Raw genomic sequence first — 15,704 nt, 5'->3', positions numbered from 1 at the left:
AATGATAAAACTAAATAAGAAATAGAGTAGTTATGTCGAGCTAATCTATTTTATTACATCTAAAGCATGTGTTGTACTGGCCCATAGGGATAATTTATTTAAAGTAATTTGGACTTACCAGCAGCTTGGTTTTGTGGTGTAGTTGGTTATCACGTCAGTCTAACACACTGAAGGTCTCCGGTTCGAGTCCGGGCGAAGCCAATTTTTTTTCTATCAAATACTGTGTTCATCCATATTTTCTCTATCAAATCATTTTTTTTTCTTTTTGTATATACTATGTTCATCCATATTTTCTCTATCAAATAAATAACGTGTTCGTTAATCGTTATCCAAAGAAAAAGGAATTAAAATGAACGCTGATCGTGACATCTATATTGTTGTTCCTACTGTGTCCTTTGACATCTACGAGTTTATAGTTCTTCCATATTTTCTCAATCAAATAAATAATGTGTTCTCTATCCAAGGAAAAAAATAAAATATAAATAACTAAAATTAACGTTGATCGTTGGATTTATTATTAAGGTAACTCAAATAAGAGTCACCAAGTTTGCTTAGAAATTCTCACATTAATTTTAGAAAAAAAAATGACCATTGTCATAATGGGTTTAAAATATAGCGGTGTAAATTGGTTGGTGGTATCTATAAAACGAGAAGTTAAGAGATGTATATCTAATTCCACTTTTAAAAGTATGGTGTATACAAACTACAGGTAACAGAAAAGAAATTAAAAGTTGTATATGACATCCAATTCTATTTTCTATTTCAAGAGTTGTATATGAAATCTGACTCTATTTCTAGTTTTATATAGAAATCATAATTGCATTTTTTTTATAGAAGTACTCCCTCCATTCCATAATGTAAAGCACACACATATTTCAAGATTTAACTTTCAAAATATCTCACTAACGATTAGTATAATATAAATTGAATTTTATTTGTTGAAAATAATATTATTGGATTGATATTTCAATATACTTTGATATGGTTATAATTTTGTTGCTACAAATTTTATAGTATATAAGAAATTATAAGTCAAAAAATAGTTTTGTATACTGTGCCGAGTTTGACCATACCTTACATTATGGAATAGAGGTAGTAGAAAATAAGAATTGTATATAGATCCACTCGTTTTTCCTTTAAAATGCCCAAGCTCGTATAATTCAGCAAGCAGTTAGCCCTATATTTATCACAACAAAAGAAATATCAATCAGTTCTCTTGCTCTGCAGTCTGCACTATTAGCATGGAACAACAGTACTAACACAACTTGAGAGGACTGGGTCAACAAGAGATAATAGATGCAACCAACTTGGACATGAACTCCAAATCTCCACCTATAAATGTGAAACAGGATACGATCCCAGATTCTAGTGCTCGTAGATGGTGACTGAAGTAGAACCCTAATAAACACAAGATGCTGACATGAACATCAACGAGTCTACTTTTTTCATCTAAAATGATGTAGGAGATATTCATGTTATTATGGAACAAAACATCAATGTTCTTAAGGGAAGCTTACGGCAATATGGCCTTTTGGGAGCGCATATTACACGGCACACTTAATTCCTTTCAGACTATTCACCGGATTATTTGCACCATGCTTTGAAAAATATGTTTTATCAAAAAAAAATCTACAAGATTGCTTAACCACTTGTTTTAAGTTATCTGTTATATCAAAATGATTAATTATCCCTATAATAAAGTAGATAATCTACAGCAACAATCCGTTCAATAATCTATTTTAAAAATCTATTTTAAACTGAGCCTGAGTTGTTTCCCCCCTTCCACTTCGAAGTCAATGTACGGTTGATCCAACGGCTCAAAGCAGTGATCGCAAACTGTTTATCTCGCAGCTGATTGCGAAATAGGACTTCCATAAGCTGGCCATATATTGGCTTTGCCAACTAGGTGAAAAGAAGTAACTACAGCAGTAAAACGCCACAGCAAAGTGTTTTACACCACCTCTACTGTACATGTTCCGGCAATACAAGCCAGAGGTTGCATTTACATGGACATCACTGTCCAGGCTCAGCAAGTGCCCCCGGCTGCATCATCCTCCTCCTCCTCCTCTTACGCTGCAATGACGCAGGCGACAATCTGTTCAATCCCGAAGAATAACGGAAAGGCGAAAGCAACAGCGGCGAGGCGTGGAGCAAGGAGTGCCAGGGGATCCCATTGTGGTAGACAGGAAAAAAAAAGCTCAGGAGATAGTAGATATGATCCTATGAACCAGTTGCAATGTGCAGGGACCCCCCATAGCATGTGCAGGTAGGACCATGTAATAACCTGCACTTGAGTGCTGTAACATCAGGCAAAAAAAGAAATTGGCAACTCCTGTATACCTTCAGGTTTCTGCTGGGATGATGGCAATTTGCAATGGTGGTAGGGTTCCCAGACATAATCCTCAGGCTCTCCCAGTTGTTGTTCCTGCTGCTGCTGCATGAGTCACAAAGAACCAGAATGCTGAAGATTTTGGCAATAAGTGTGTCGGCTCGTTTGTGCAACAGTCAGACACAATCAGACAATCAGTGTTCACCAAATCTTTCCACAAACAGAAAGTCGTGTTAGGCTAAAGCATAGATAAGATATGTATCATATGCTGGTTGCCCACCAGCAGTAGCACTGGCCGAAAAGACGAGCTCTGATTGAGCTGTACTTTGGATTTAAAGAACAGGAACAGTGTCAGTTTGTTATCCAATGAGTTCATGTAGGACCTGGCTTCTTTTGTGCCTTCCTGTTGCTTGCATGGTTGTCATTTAACAAGTATTTCAACATTTCCTCTTTCCTCCCAGAAAAGGAAAGACATTTCTAAGAATTTAGAGAGGATGATAAAGAAGGGCAAAGATTGCCACTGGCACTTCATATTATAAGGATTATTAGTACATACACTGGGAATTAGCATCTTAGGGAAGGGGGGAAATGCTATGTGCATTTACAGACACTTGTAGCATTTATGTCAGACAGATACTGATTGAGATACATAACAGCAATATGGATGCAATCTGTTCATCATGTCAATATTTTCAGCTATCTCCAGAAAGACGACCCTTTGTGCAAAGCCTACATTGAATTCCTTATCCTGTAATATCAAGAAAATGAAGATCATAAATAATAGTTCTGAAGTTATCCACCAGCAACTCTTTGCTATCATGTGGTCTATTTGATGCAACAGCGTGACGCTGAAATAGACATACAACCGTTAATTTTCATGGACAGTGCTAGAAGATGTCAAAAACCAAAAAGATTGGAGCCACCGACTAGTCCATCATATGACAGGTCAGATGAAAACAACTGGTTAGCTTGCATGAACTAACAGGTTACTGTGAAAGTTTAAGCTGGACGATGATGGCTTCATATTCTATGCATCTAGTCATGCATTTCGAGCTCAACAAACAGACTACAGATGATATGGGTAAGTCCATAGGTCCTCATGTTACCTAGTTGCTCTGAAAGCTTAAGCTGACAAAAAGTGACGGCACAAATTGCCGATCGTGTTCAATACAGATATATTGGCTGAAAACAATAGTAATACATACAAGTAGCGATACGCAGCTCTAGTTATCTCAACATCATTTGAAGTAAATAGGCAGATGTACTGATTGGTGCAAGTGCTTACATGTTTCTGGTCATTCTAAATTCCATCAGAGGTTGGTGGTTGTTCAGCCCCAGAATTTGGCAGAACAGTGCTAGCTGACGCTTTCGGTATCTGGTTTTGCTGTGCTACTTGAGGCCCAGAAGCATATGGTCCTGATACCTGCAAATGACCAATGCCTAATCTAGGTGAACAATCAAAGAGGCCTGAAAATTCCCTTTGTCAGTATGGTATTTTTGTACCTGTGGTGGCACTGTTTGCCAGCCATCTGGGTGAAGGAAGGGATTGCTTGCCTCTCTCAGTTGAATGTTCTGCATCTGGTTTGCAACATTCATTGGGTTCATAGCTGGAGATGAATTTAGAGGGATGTGATTTGGCATAGAATGGTTCATGTATGGCAATCTTGACATGTGACTTAGGCCTTGTGCCGCAGGCATGCACGCAGAATTCATGCCCACGGCCATTGGTGGCATGAACTGGTGAGCACCAGGGAACATCATTGGTGCCATCCCAGTAGTCATCCACATGATCTGAGGCACAGATTCGACAATCTCAATCTGTGCTAGTAATTGGCCTCATGTAGGACCATGTAAGTTCAGATACAAGAAACAGTAGTTCAAACCTGAACTTGCATTTGGAGTGACTTCAGATACTCGATTGCTTCATCTAATATAGATGCCTTGTCGGTCTAATTGAAAAATATATAGATAACTGCAGTTAGTAAAGTAAACCCAAAAGGTTTGAATAAAAAAGAGAATCATATCAACAAAGGATAGATCAGATATGCCACCACTCACCAACATAGCTGTATCAGTCCATGGACTTGCACCTGATCAGAAAAAAGATGCATATATAATAATGTTTCTTACCTTGTTGCAATGAGGTATGAGTTCTTGCAATGCGCGCATCTTCTCGTTGATCCGATCCCTTCTTCTCTACATCAGTATCATCTTTTAGGATGACTACTAAAAATTTATCTCTTAAGATCAGTAGCTGTATTTGATGATCTCACCCTCTCTGACAGGTTATGAACTTCAGCTGCACGAGTTCTCCTCTTTGATCCATATCGCCGCGACGACGATTTGGTCTCTTCGGTTGCCTCGCATTCAGCATCCTGAAATTTCTCATCAGTTTCATTCAAGAATTCATCTCAAGCATAGCAAGTTGCAGGTTACAGCCAACGAAAAAAAAAAGATCACCTCACTGCGACTGTCTGAATCTTCTCTGCCTTTCCTCTTGTGGGCACTGGCGCTCTCGCTGGGCAAGCCGGAAGCGCCGAAGTTGCTGCCGGAGCCGCCCGACGACGACGTGCCGGCGCCGTCGTGGGTGCTCGACCGGCGCGGCCGCTCCGGCGGCAATGCCGCGCCGGCGTCCCGGCAGCGCTGCGCCGCCGTCTCCGGGATGTGGTTGCTGCCGCAGAAGGCCGAACAGATGTCGCCGGTCCAGCTCGACCCGATGCCGCTCCTCATCGGCGGCCTCGCCGCCGGGGGCGGCAAGTCCGGCGGCGGAGCGTGGTGAGAGCTCGGCCCCGCCGCCGCGGCCGCCGGGAACGCGTCGCCGGTGACGCTGCGCCAGAGCTGCGTGTAGAGGTCCTTCTCCAGCGCGTCGTCGAGGGTGTCCGGGAACCACGCGGCGGTCTCCGTGTCGTCGCCGGTGAGCACGCTGGCGCTCTGGCCGCGGCCGGAGGAGGAGACGACCCTCGCCTGCGCCGCCTGCGGCTGCGCCACGACGCCGCCGTTGTGCCATAGCAGCTCCACCAGCTCGTTGTCCGTGCTGCAAATCGCCATTGGAGCAAATGCACACAGAGTCAGGTCAGGTCACTACCATTCGGCAACAACACAAGACGAATCCGTTCTTGGGTTTCAGATGAAATCTCTACACGATTTGCTTCGTCTGATTCGCCGCCGATCTCGCATTGCCATCCATCCCACGATTCTTGTGTCCCCCCAAGAAATTCACAACCTGCATAAACCACATAGAAAAAGAAAAAAAAAGAAGCATTAAGCATCAAGTATAACTGCACAAGTTGGTTGAAACAAACAAGAACAGCAAGCACAACCAAGACAAGGAGACAAACTTTACACCTTAAAATAGAAGGAAAACCAACAAGATAAGCCGCAAAGTGATGCAAGAAACCTTGGAACAAACAGAAAAAAAAATAAAAAATAAAAGGAGAGCAAAGCTGAGCTACCCAACCTAGCTATTCCTCCTTCTTCTAGTAGCTCCCCAACCTGCACAACCATAGCCCACCACCACATCATCATCAGCTTCTCAGAAAGGGCAAAACCAAAAGAGAATCCTTTTCTGCACAAGCAACTAGCCACGCCAACAGCTATTGTTGACCTCTCTCACCTGAACCAAACCAAACAGTAGCAACTCTTGCTGCAAAGTCTCCTCTTCTTGCTCAGCTTTAGGCGCGGCAGTGCAGCAGCAGCAGAGGCGAGTATACGAACTCTTGCTGCCGCGAGTGTCCCGCAAAGCGTACTTGGAGGTGGTGAGAAGGGAACAAGGCCCGTGGGCTGCGTCCGGTTGGATTGTTGCCGGGGTGGAAATAATGGAGATGGAGGAGGAGGAGGAGGAGTTCCGATGAGGAGGAGATGGAGATGCAAGCAAGCTGCTTGGGTTGGGCATCGTTGTCGGATCTCCTTGGAGTGGGATATATGTCGGCCCTCGGAATTGCCAACTTGGATTTGCAGGAATGGATACATCGCTCTCCCACTTCTCTGCTACTTCTGCTGCTGCTGCTGCTGCAAGCTTAGGGCTCTGTAAACTAATGGTTTCTGCTTCTGTACTTTCTTCTCCTATCTAGGCCTGTTTAACTTCACACCAAACTTCCCCAAACTACCAACTTTTCATCGTATCCAAAACTTTTCTACTCACATAAACTCCTAACTTTTTTTTCAAACTACCAACTTTCTCCAAACTTCTCCCCAATTTTAGAAACTAAACACAGCCTAAGAGTATGTAACTGATGTTGTAAGCCTGTATCACTGTATGCATCAATGCATCATATGCATGTTGATGTCGTAGTAATATACTTTATTCATACTGGATTATAATTTGACTGATGTGGATCTAGCTGGGGTAGTTAATTCTTTGCAAAAAAATGATCAAGATGATCTATTAAACAGGTAGCTAATTATCTGCACCAGCCTGTTGATTCCATTGGTTATCTTTGGTCAAATTCAGACCCCTACACAGGAAGCATTGGAAAAATGCTAGTAAGTAATTTTTGGAGGTATTTGTTGATGCCATAGAGTCTGGTTTATTTGGGAACATTGTTGTGCATCAATGCCATGTAAACAGATTGGACAGGAAATCTTCTCTCCTTTCTGATGTTGGTCCCATCTCACTGTTGCGATAAACATATAATTGATGACTCTGAACTGAGTTTGCTCCAAGCCATAAATTTAGTTTTTCGATAGTTTCTCTACAGAAAGAGACCTCAATAGGACTATTCATCACATTGCCCATCCTGGCATGTTTTTGACAGCCTGAGGTAGAGTGTTTTTTTGTTCTTTGGGGATTTTTTTTCTTAGTCAAGGTATCTTCCCAAAATATTGTTGGAATTTCCCGAGGAGTTTTACTAAACCATAAACAAATCTTGAAGAAATATTTACAAAACATTATATATTAGGATCTCCCATGTCTTTTTACTTTTTAATAACAAGGCATTGTATACTTTTTTTAAGACAATGGATTAAATCCGACCTCTACGCAGGCCTTGTATACCAGCTCCACCTTAGCTAATTTTGTATGTTGTCTAGCTATATAGTTTCGGTGAAGCATAGGAACGATCCTTAGATAAAATGTTCTTTGAAACCTTTTTGAGAGTCAAAGCATATTTTTAGTGTTTGTTTTAGAAAGGTAGTATGTAGTTGATAAATATGTTTTTATGAAAATTGATGAGCAATGGTGCTTGATGCCTTGATGGATACCATGCCAAGTATTGCCCACCACTAGCATTGGAGATACGCATAAAATTCTTTCTATGGGGGGCAGGGCAATGACCAGAAATGATTCTCCCTTCTTCAATTCAGCTTACTTCATCATATGAGACCAAACTCACCAACAGTGACCCTGACGGTTCTGTTTCTGAAATCACCCAAAAAAAAACATGTCATCACTCTCATGATTGTATTGGTTAAGTGCAAGTTTTAATTTGACAAGAAGTGGTTAGTTTTGTTCCCTTGGAATCGGCTGCAAAATCATTCCAATCATACCAGTTCAAAGAATCTGAAAACGGTGCGCCAAAAAACCAAAATTTCTTTATTTCTGAAACGAAACACAGGAGCATACGATTCCTTTGGAGCAATGCGAAGTTAGCATCTCTTTCAAGACAGTAATATTTCGGAATAATTTGAAACGACATGTGCTCTACTTGCATCTGGGCATAATCTGAAAACGAAATGTGCCCCCAACATCCAAAGCCATAGGAAAGCAACTGTGGGATTTGGATCATTGCTAGCTCGGCTTGGGGTTATCTAGCTACTACTACTAGTCTAGCCCCTCTGGATCATTCCATTCTGACGTTTTCCATTCCCTGTTCCTTTCTGCAGTTTTGTGATCTTGTGATGAGAAAAAAAAAGAAGTTTTCTTTTTCTTCTTGGGATGCAGGCTGTGCTGTTGTGATCTTGAGCCAGGTGAGTTTGAGCCAATGGGAGCTCAGATGTAGATTACAGGGCAGTGCCTTCTCATCTTCAGAGAAGATCTGCAGGGTGTCCCCATTCTTGTGAAGACAAAGAACTAAGATAGCTTAAGCTCTTTGCTGACAGCAACATCTCATCCATAGGATGTGGTCACTAAGGTCCAAAGAAAATTTTGCTTGCAAATTTTATTTTATTAAGATTTGGCTCTAGTTTTACTATATAATATTGGAAATAAATTCAAATGTCACACTAAGTAATCATATTACAATTTATCTCCCATTTAACCATACACTCAATTTATACTGATTTGGTTGAGGAGTTGATGATGCTCAAACTATGGGTCAAATAAAGAAATGGATCATATATATTGGAGTAGATATGATAATTACTATAATATAAAAATGGTATTTTCCGTTAGAACAGGGTAGATTTTGGAAACGGTTGACATAATCACATAATATCAATATCGTTTCCGTTTCTATTTCCATTTTTTTATCATTTTTATTCAATTTTATCGGTATAATCATTTCTACATGGCTCGGTCCATAAAAAACAGAAATGAACTTCAGGCAGTCAGGTATTTCCATTACCGTTTTCACAGTATTAGTTTATGCCAATTTATGTGTTTAAAGCAGTCAAACCGGTAGATTATCTTCCTTTCTTTTAGAAGGGGACCAAGGCCAACTAGCAGTGCGATCCAGTTGTTGGGCTATAATATCAGTTTCCTTTCGTTAATGGGCCGGGAAATGGAAAACGGCCTTCGGCGGCAGCCCAACTTTTCTCACAGACAAAAAGAGTGTCTTCTGGAAGTACTTCTAACAGTTAAAAATATTTTTTTAGAAGTAAAAACAATTTGTAACACAAGCAGACGTTAATATACACGGAGACATACTCACCCCTATAAACATATATACATACCGATATGTCTCTATGTACACCTCTAAAATTTCTCATTTTCACATGAACTTTTCTAGGCAAGCCTCTATTTTCATCAAATTCTCAAACTATACTACCGGGACTAAATTCAGGGTCTGTTTGGCACAACTTCAACTCCAGCTCCACCCCTCCTGGAGCGGGAGCTCAGCCAAACAGTTTCAGCTCCACCAAAACTGAGAGTGGAGTTGGGTGGAGCTCTCTCACAAAATGTACTAGAGTTGTGGAGCTGGGTTAAGGCAGCTCCACAACTCCACTTCAGACTCAACTCCCGGAGCAATATTTAGGAGTTGGAGCTGTACCAAACAGGCTTTCATAGTCAAATTCGACTACGCGAATAGAAAAAAAAACAATCCAACTACACAAGAACGCCGCAAGCTTTTTAGTTAAATTTGTTTTTTTTAGTCGTTTCAGTTCCTTAGACCGTCAAGGCTGCAGCGCTGCATTTTGCTGCACCGGATTATGTGACCTGCGTCAGGAACTGAAAAGTGGAGTACTTTTTTTTTCCATGTCATATTCTCTGCGTAGCTGCCGCCCACGAGATTACATCAAAGTTCCAAAATGTTCAAACATGAAAGTACAATTGTGAACTTTAAAAATGAAATGTAGTAAAGTAACATATATATAATCTCTGAAAGTATGAAAGTAAAAACAAATACATAAACCGTACGTACACGTACACGTAAAACACAATGGCACGACCTCAACACATGCGTTGAGACCGTGCGTACCCAAAATATAATGTACACTAATTAACCAGCAACAGAGTCATCACATGCATAAAATTCAAACTCAAGTATGAAATTAAATCAACACACTCACACAAACATTGAGAAATTTCACATGAAAAATCTCTCAGTTTACCTACTGGCGCCGGCAACCGCCGCCGCCGCCGCCGTGGACGTACACGGCGAGTTCGCCGCGCTGCCTACGCCGATGGAGGCGGCGCCTGGAACGGCATGGGCACGTTCACGGTCGGGATGGACGGCATCGGCGGCAGCGTCACCGCCGGCACGGCGGGGATGCCGGCGGGCATCGGCGGCAGCGTCACCGCCGGCACGGCGGGCATCGGTGGCAACGACACCTTCGGCACCGCCGGGATGGCCGGGACAGCGGGCATCGGCGGCAGCGCCGCCGCGTTAGGGACGACCGCGGGCACGGTGGGCACGGCGGGCATCGGCGGCAGCGCCGCCTGTGGCACGGCCGGGATGGCCGGCATGGGCGGCAGAGTGGTGGGCAGCGCCGGCACGGCGGGGAGGACAGGGAGGGCGGCGGGAGGCGCGGCCGCCGCCGCCGCCGTCGCCGGCGTGTCGGCCAACATGCGGGCGGCGTAGCACGTTCTGCTGCTGCTGGCGGCGAGCAGAACGCACGCCATCGCCATGGCCGTGGCCATGAAGCTCACACTAGAAGCCATTGCAGCAAGACTAGCTTGTGTGTGTGTGTGTGTGTTTTTTTTTCTTAATCTGTTCTTGCAGTGAGTGCGAAGAACACGAGCCAATCTGTGCGCAATTTATAAGGCTAATTAAGTGAATATATATCCGGTTAGATCGGTGGTTGGCCAGAACGGTGTGTCGTTGCAGCTGCAACAAATTTGTTCTTTAATCGCCCATGTTTGGTAATCAGAACTCATATATGCTTGGCTGCTTGCTAGGATGTTCATCGATCGATCCCAAAAGGAATAATAACAAAAGGATAAATTCTGAAATTGTGTGGCCAAGGCAGGAGATTTAGTTGTAGCGATCGGCCAAATATATTGTCGACGAGGTTGTTTTTGTTTTGATTATTTGTTAGTGCATACTCCGTACCATCCGTGGATCGAAATTTCTTTGTTTAGGTGCAGCTTCAATCTGTTGAACCGTTTTGTTCGTGTCAGCTTTTTCTAAAGGAGTATTTTCGTCAGTTTTATCGACGACGTAAGCATATGCAGAATTTTTTTAAAATTTTTTATTAAAATATTTACAAAACTAATTTTGTGTTTCAAAAATTTACAAAATTAGTCACCCGCCGCTCTTTGAGAGGACGATTTTTAGAAATAGCCCTCCCAAATAGCGATTTTCGTGTTGTGGCAGATGGCCGTTGGCTCATGCCTAGCGGCCGGCTGTAGGGGGCTGCCATTTTGCAGGCGGCCCCCTTCCATCCTCAGGAAGGGCGGTTTAACACTATGCAGGGGGCCGCTTGTAAAAGAGCAACGAGGGCCCTGGAAACACATTTTGGAGACGGCACCCCGCACAGTGTTAAACCGCCTCTCTAAGGGTGGGAAGGGGGCCGCCTACAAAAAGGGCGGCAAGGGCGGCCTGGCTTTTTTTGCAGGCGGCCTCTTGCACAGTGTTAAACCACCCTCTCTCTATGGGTGGCAAGGGGGCCGCCTGCAAAATGGCATGCCCCCTTTGTTGGCCGTTACTTGTGAGGCGACGGCCGTCTGCCACGTCATTAAAATCGCTCCCTCCCAGATCAGAGGGTGGTGGGCAACTACTATTGTAAATTTTTGAAACATGGAATTAGTTTTGTAAATATTTTAATAAAAAATTAAAAAAAATCAGCATATGCATGGTTGTTTGTTTTGGCCCGAAAAATTGCTGCATAGGCAAAGCCCAACATTTGTTTTGGGCCGTAAATTTCAGGCCGGTTTGCCCGGAATGCTCTAGGCCCCCAAAATTAACAGTCACATATAAGCACGCATGATTTTCTTTTTTTTTTTTGGAGGAAACAGGGACCACTTTATTCAATCAAAGCATCGACACAAACAAAGTTGTGCGATAGCAGTACAGCTATTGTCCGGCCAGAAATGAGTAGTTCCTCAACTCGGCCTTTACTAACTAAAACATGACTAATATGATTTTCATTCCTATGCACCTTAGCAAGACTAATATCCCAACAAAAATAGACACGTATGATTCAAAGTTCAAACAGTGATAAAATAGTGGGTTACACAAGATTAAATTAAAACCTATAATATTCGACGTATAATTAATTCGTGCATTAAGCACATTAAATTTTGCGAGCACTCAGAGATTGGGTGACGCGACCCACACGTACGTACCTGGTCTGCACTGCACAGTGCACATCATACACACACGATTCATCAGTACACAAATTACCAACTTAACGTAACAACACACGGTAACACATGTACTCTTACCATCCAAGAAAAAATCAACTTCTAACTACGTCTATAAATTCATAGAGAAGTTAATTTTTTTTAGACAGGAGGAGTACTTAATTAACACACAGTAAGGAGGCACGTTATATTAAGCCGCCGGAGTACACACATCGCGGCGGCGTGAGCAACGGTATAACTTAACGACGGCATGGTGGCTCGCCGGAGTTGATTAACACCTATGGCACGGGTGGAACGACGGACGGCATCGGCGGCTGTGGGTCTTCCTGCACGGTGGTCGACGACGCCGGCGGCACGCCGGGGAATCCGGCGCCGGCGCCGGGATCAATCGGCGGCACAAATGGCGGCACTGGCAGGGTTGTCATGCCGGCGATCATCGGCACGCCGGGGATGATCGGCACGATCACCGGCACGCCGGGGATCACCGGCACGAACGGGATCCCGGGGCCAACCACCGGCACTCCGGGCACGCCGGGGATCACCGGGATCCCGGGGCCGACCGCCGGCACTCCGGGGACGCCGGGGATCGCCGGGATGGCGGCGGTGGGGAGTTCTTCGTCGAGGAGGCGCGCCGCCTGGGTGGACGTGGCGGTGGCACCCAGGAGGAGGAGGACGACGGCCACCATCGCTGCCGCGGCGAGCGAGCTCGAGGTGGAAGACGACGCCATGGGTGCGTGCTAGCTTAGCTAGCTAGCTAGCTAGGGTTTGATTTGGTTACTGGTATACTAGCTGTGTGGAGTTTGGAGGGCTATATATAAGGAGTTTGCAGAAGAGGGAAGCCGGGCATGCAATGCATTACGCATGTTGCTTCATCGCTTGCATTTTGCAGTTGCAGATCATCGCACGCATTTTGTGGTGGAAAGAATTACAGTCCATCAGTTGAACAATATATACTCAGGAATTAATGATGCATGACCATCCAAACATAAGAGACAATGCAACATAGGCCAGAAACGAGCATTCTAGCAATAAGCTAAATTTTCAACTGGTTAGCTAATTAATGGCATACTATATATCAATATATGATCAAGAATAATTTATACAAGCATACAATATTACAATCTCATCAGAAAATAACTTATCCCTCGATTTAACATATTGTGCAAGATATTTCACAGGCCAAGCAGGGGCAGATTTACCCATTAGGTAGGCTCGGTCGATCGACAAAGGTCAGCCCATAAAGTTCCAATCGAATCGCATGAGACTTTGTTTGTGACTTGTTTTTTTCACTTTCTTCATTCATTCCTCGCATGCATGGTCTCTGAAGAGGAGCTTTTAACAAGAGCGAAACTATGGGTGCAATCTATGGAGATGGAGGGACAATCTGAATCACTGCCGCTGGCTGAGGGCGAGAAAGGCTATTGAGTCCGAATGCATGCCTGATGGGAAAAGTGTCATTGGTAATAAGTTCAGAACCAAGGTATCGTAGGATTGTATAGTGGAACTTCGAATTTGATTGACGGATGAGCAACAAGTGATCAGTTGGTTATTTCCTTCGATTTTTTTATTTAAGATTTGAGTAGTTTTTTACTATTTACGGCTCAAAGATTAGGTACCATCTTAAATATTCATGTTTGTTTAATTTATTGATTATATTATACTTTTTTATGTGATTATAATATAAATGTTGTGTTCGATTATCCTTATAGAATGAGCATCAAACACATTCTTTTTTTCTATAGCTACGTCCGCCACTAAGTCCAAGTATATATGGGCTTTCATTTCTCACATGATTATATGTAAATTTTGAAATAAGTGGCGCATATGTCATCCCAAACAATATTGTTAAGGGGCACTTTTACTAAGATTGCATGCGTGGTAATTTGCCAACAAAGATATACACAATTAAAACGGTGATAGAAATATATATTTGTTAACATGACACGTATAATTTAAGCAACACGTTAAGCTTTTGCACACGTACGTATACAGAGCGTGACGCATTTGTCGCCACTCGCCACAAACACATACTGCACCTGGTCTGCACACACACACGTTCATTACACAAATACTATACCAACTTGACGTAACAACGTACATGCAAGTCATCTTAATTTGTACTCTCTCTGTTTTACAATGTAAGTCATTTTAGCATTTCCCACATATATATTTATCTAGATTCTTTAACATCAATATGAATATGAAAAATGCTAGAATGATTTATATTGTGAAACGGAGGAAGTACTTACTACTTAACACACGTACGTAATTAATCTGTAGATGGCTGCCGGCGCCGGCGGCCAATGCATGGCGCACACGGTCAATGCCACGTACACGTCAGCTGGCCGGAGTAATTAATTAACGACGGCACGGGGCTCGCCGGAGTTGACCTAAGGCACGGGCGGGACGACGGACGGCACCGGCGGCAGAGGGACGCCGGGCACCTCCGGCAGCGGGACTCCCGGCACGGCGGGCAACGGCGGCACCGGCAGGGTCGGCACGACACCCCCCGCGGCTCCGGGGATCGGCGGCACCGGCAGAGCTGGCACGGCGGGCACGACGGCTCCGGGATTCACCGGCGGCAATGGCACCTTCGGGATCGTCGGCACCACGCCTCCGGGATTTACCGGCAGCTCCGGCACTCCCGGCACCGTCGGGATCGTCGGCACGCCGGGGATGGTCGGGATAGTCGGGCCGACCGCCGGCACGCCGGGGATCGTCGGGATGGTCGGAATGGTGGAACCGACCGCCGGCACGCCGGGGATCGTCGGGATGGTCGGGATGGTCGGGATGGTGGGGCCGACCGCCGGCACGCCGGGGATCGTCGGGATGGCCGGGATGGTGGGACCGACCGCCGGAACTCCGGGGATCGTCGGAACGGTGGGGATGGTCGGGATGGTGGGGCCGACCGCCGGAACGCCGGGGATCGTCGGGATGGCCGGGATGGTGGGGCCGACCGCCGGTACACCGGGGATCGTCGGCATCGGAATGCCGGGGACGAGTTCGTCGAGGAGGCGCGCCGCCTGGGTGGTGGCACCCAGGAGGAGGACGACGGCCACCATTGTTGCCACGGCGAGCGAGCTCGAGGTTGAAGACGCCATGTGTGCTAAGCTAGCTCGTCTATGTAATTAAGCTAGGTTGATTAATTGGTTACTGCTATACTCTGTGTGCACTGTGGAGGGCTATGCCTATATATAAGCAGTTAGGAAGATGCCGATGCATTTATACGCACATTGTTGCGTTCATATCACTCTGCATTTTGCAGTTGCAGATTGCACGCATTTTTGTGGCGGAAAAGAATGGATGAAATGCATGGCGACTTATAGTCCATTAGTCCATCAGTTCAACACACAATACTGATCAACAATATGCACCGGTTGATTCATGCATGGCCACCCAAACATATGACAATGCAACATAGGCCAGAAACTGGCAACCTAATGTTTTTTTATCGGTTAACTGATGGCATATATT

General features: G+C 44.5%; 4 protein-coding genes and 1 non-coding gene across 11 annotated transcripts; 1 reads left to right on the top strand and 4 right to left on the bottom strand.

The window, feature by feature from the left end:
- The first annotated feature begins 127 nt into the window (after positions 1-127).
- On the top strand, positions 128-201 carry TRNAV-AAC (transfer RNA valine (anticodon AAC)). The gene has a single exon. It is a non-coding gene; the product is annotated as a tRNA-Val (tRNA).
- A 2,626-nt stretch (positions 202-2,827) lies between these two features.
- Positions 2,828-6,690, bottom strand: LOC4334324 (transcription factor PHYTOCHROME INTERACTING FACTOR-LIKE 13-like). 7 transcript variants are annotated; one of them, XR_010740237.1, is made up of 10 exons: positions 5,943-6,690; positions 5,675-5,821; positions 5,470-5,552; positions 4,790-5,363; positions 4,603-4,704; positions 4,460-4,520; positions 4,213-4,278; positions 3,833-4,120; positions 3,615-3,752; positions 2,828-3,077 (listed from the first exon to the last, which is right to left on the bottom strand). XR_010740237.1 is itself a non-coding variant. In XM_015777833.3 (10 exons), the coding sequence occupies exons 1-9, from the start codon at positions 6,219-6,221 to the stop codon at positions 3,630-3,632; spliced, it is 1,728 nt and encodes a 575-aa protein (XP_015633319.1). In that variant the 5' UTR covers positions 6,222-6,690; the 3' UTR covers positions 2,828-3,077; positions 3,615-3,629. The 7 variants fall into 7 exon arrangements, 4 of the variants coding, with proteins under 4 accessions (XP_015633319.1, XP_015633324.1, XP_015633322.1 ...); XM_015777833.3 differs by having other exon boundaries at positions 4,460-4,525; XM_015777838.2 differs by having other exon boundaries at positions 4,460-4,525; positions 5,787-5,821; positions 5,943-6,313.
- A 3,088-nt stretch (positions 6,691-9,778) lies between these two features.
- Positions 9,779-10,678, bottom strand: LOC4334323 (vegetative cell wall protein gp1). Its single transcript, XM_015774463.3, has one exon. The coding sequence runs from the start codon at positions 10,584-10,586 to the stop codon at positions 10,101-10,103; it is 486 nt and encodes a 161-aa protein (XP_015629949.1). The 5' UTR covers positions 10,587-10,678; the 3' UTR covers positions 9,779-10,100.
- Positions 10,679-12,256: 1,578 nt separating this feature from the next.
- Positions 12,257-13,044, bottom strand: LOC4334322 (uncharacterized). Its single transcript, XM_015774491.3, has one exon. The coding sequence runs from the start codon at positions 12,956-12,958 to the stop codon at positions 12,509-12,511; it is 450 nt and encodes a 149-aa protein (XP_015629977.1). The 5' UTR covers positions 12,959-13,044; the 3' UTR covers positions 12,257-12,508.
- Positions 13,045-14,128: 1,084 nt separating this feature from the next.
- On the bottom strand, positions 14,129-15,503 carry LOC4334321 (vegetative cell wall protein gp1). Its single transcript, XM_015774602.3, has one exon. The coding sequence runs from the start codon at positions 15,329-15,331 to the stop codon at positions 14,621-14,623; it is 711 nt and encodes a 236-aa protein (XP_015630088.1). The 5' UTR covers positions 15,332-15,503; the 3' UTR covers positions 14,129-14,620.
- Positions 15,504-15,704: the final 201 nt, after the last annotated feature.

Source organism: Oryza sativa, chromosome 3, assembly GCF_034140825.1.
Source record: "Oryza sativa Japonica Group chromosome 3, ASM3414082v1".
Classification (NCBI taxonomy): domain Eukaryota; kingdom Viridiplantae; phylum Streptophyta; class Magnoliopsida; order Poales; family Poaceae; genus Oryza; species Oryza sativa.
Note: the sequence above shows the minus strand (reverse complement) of the source record. Positions and strands in the feature narration are given on the sequence as shown.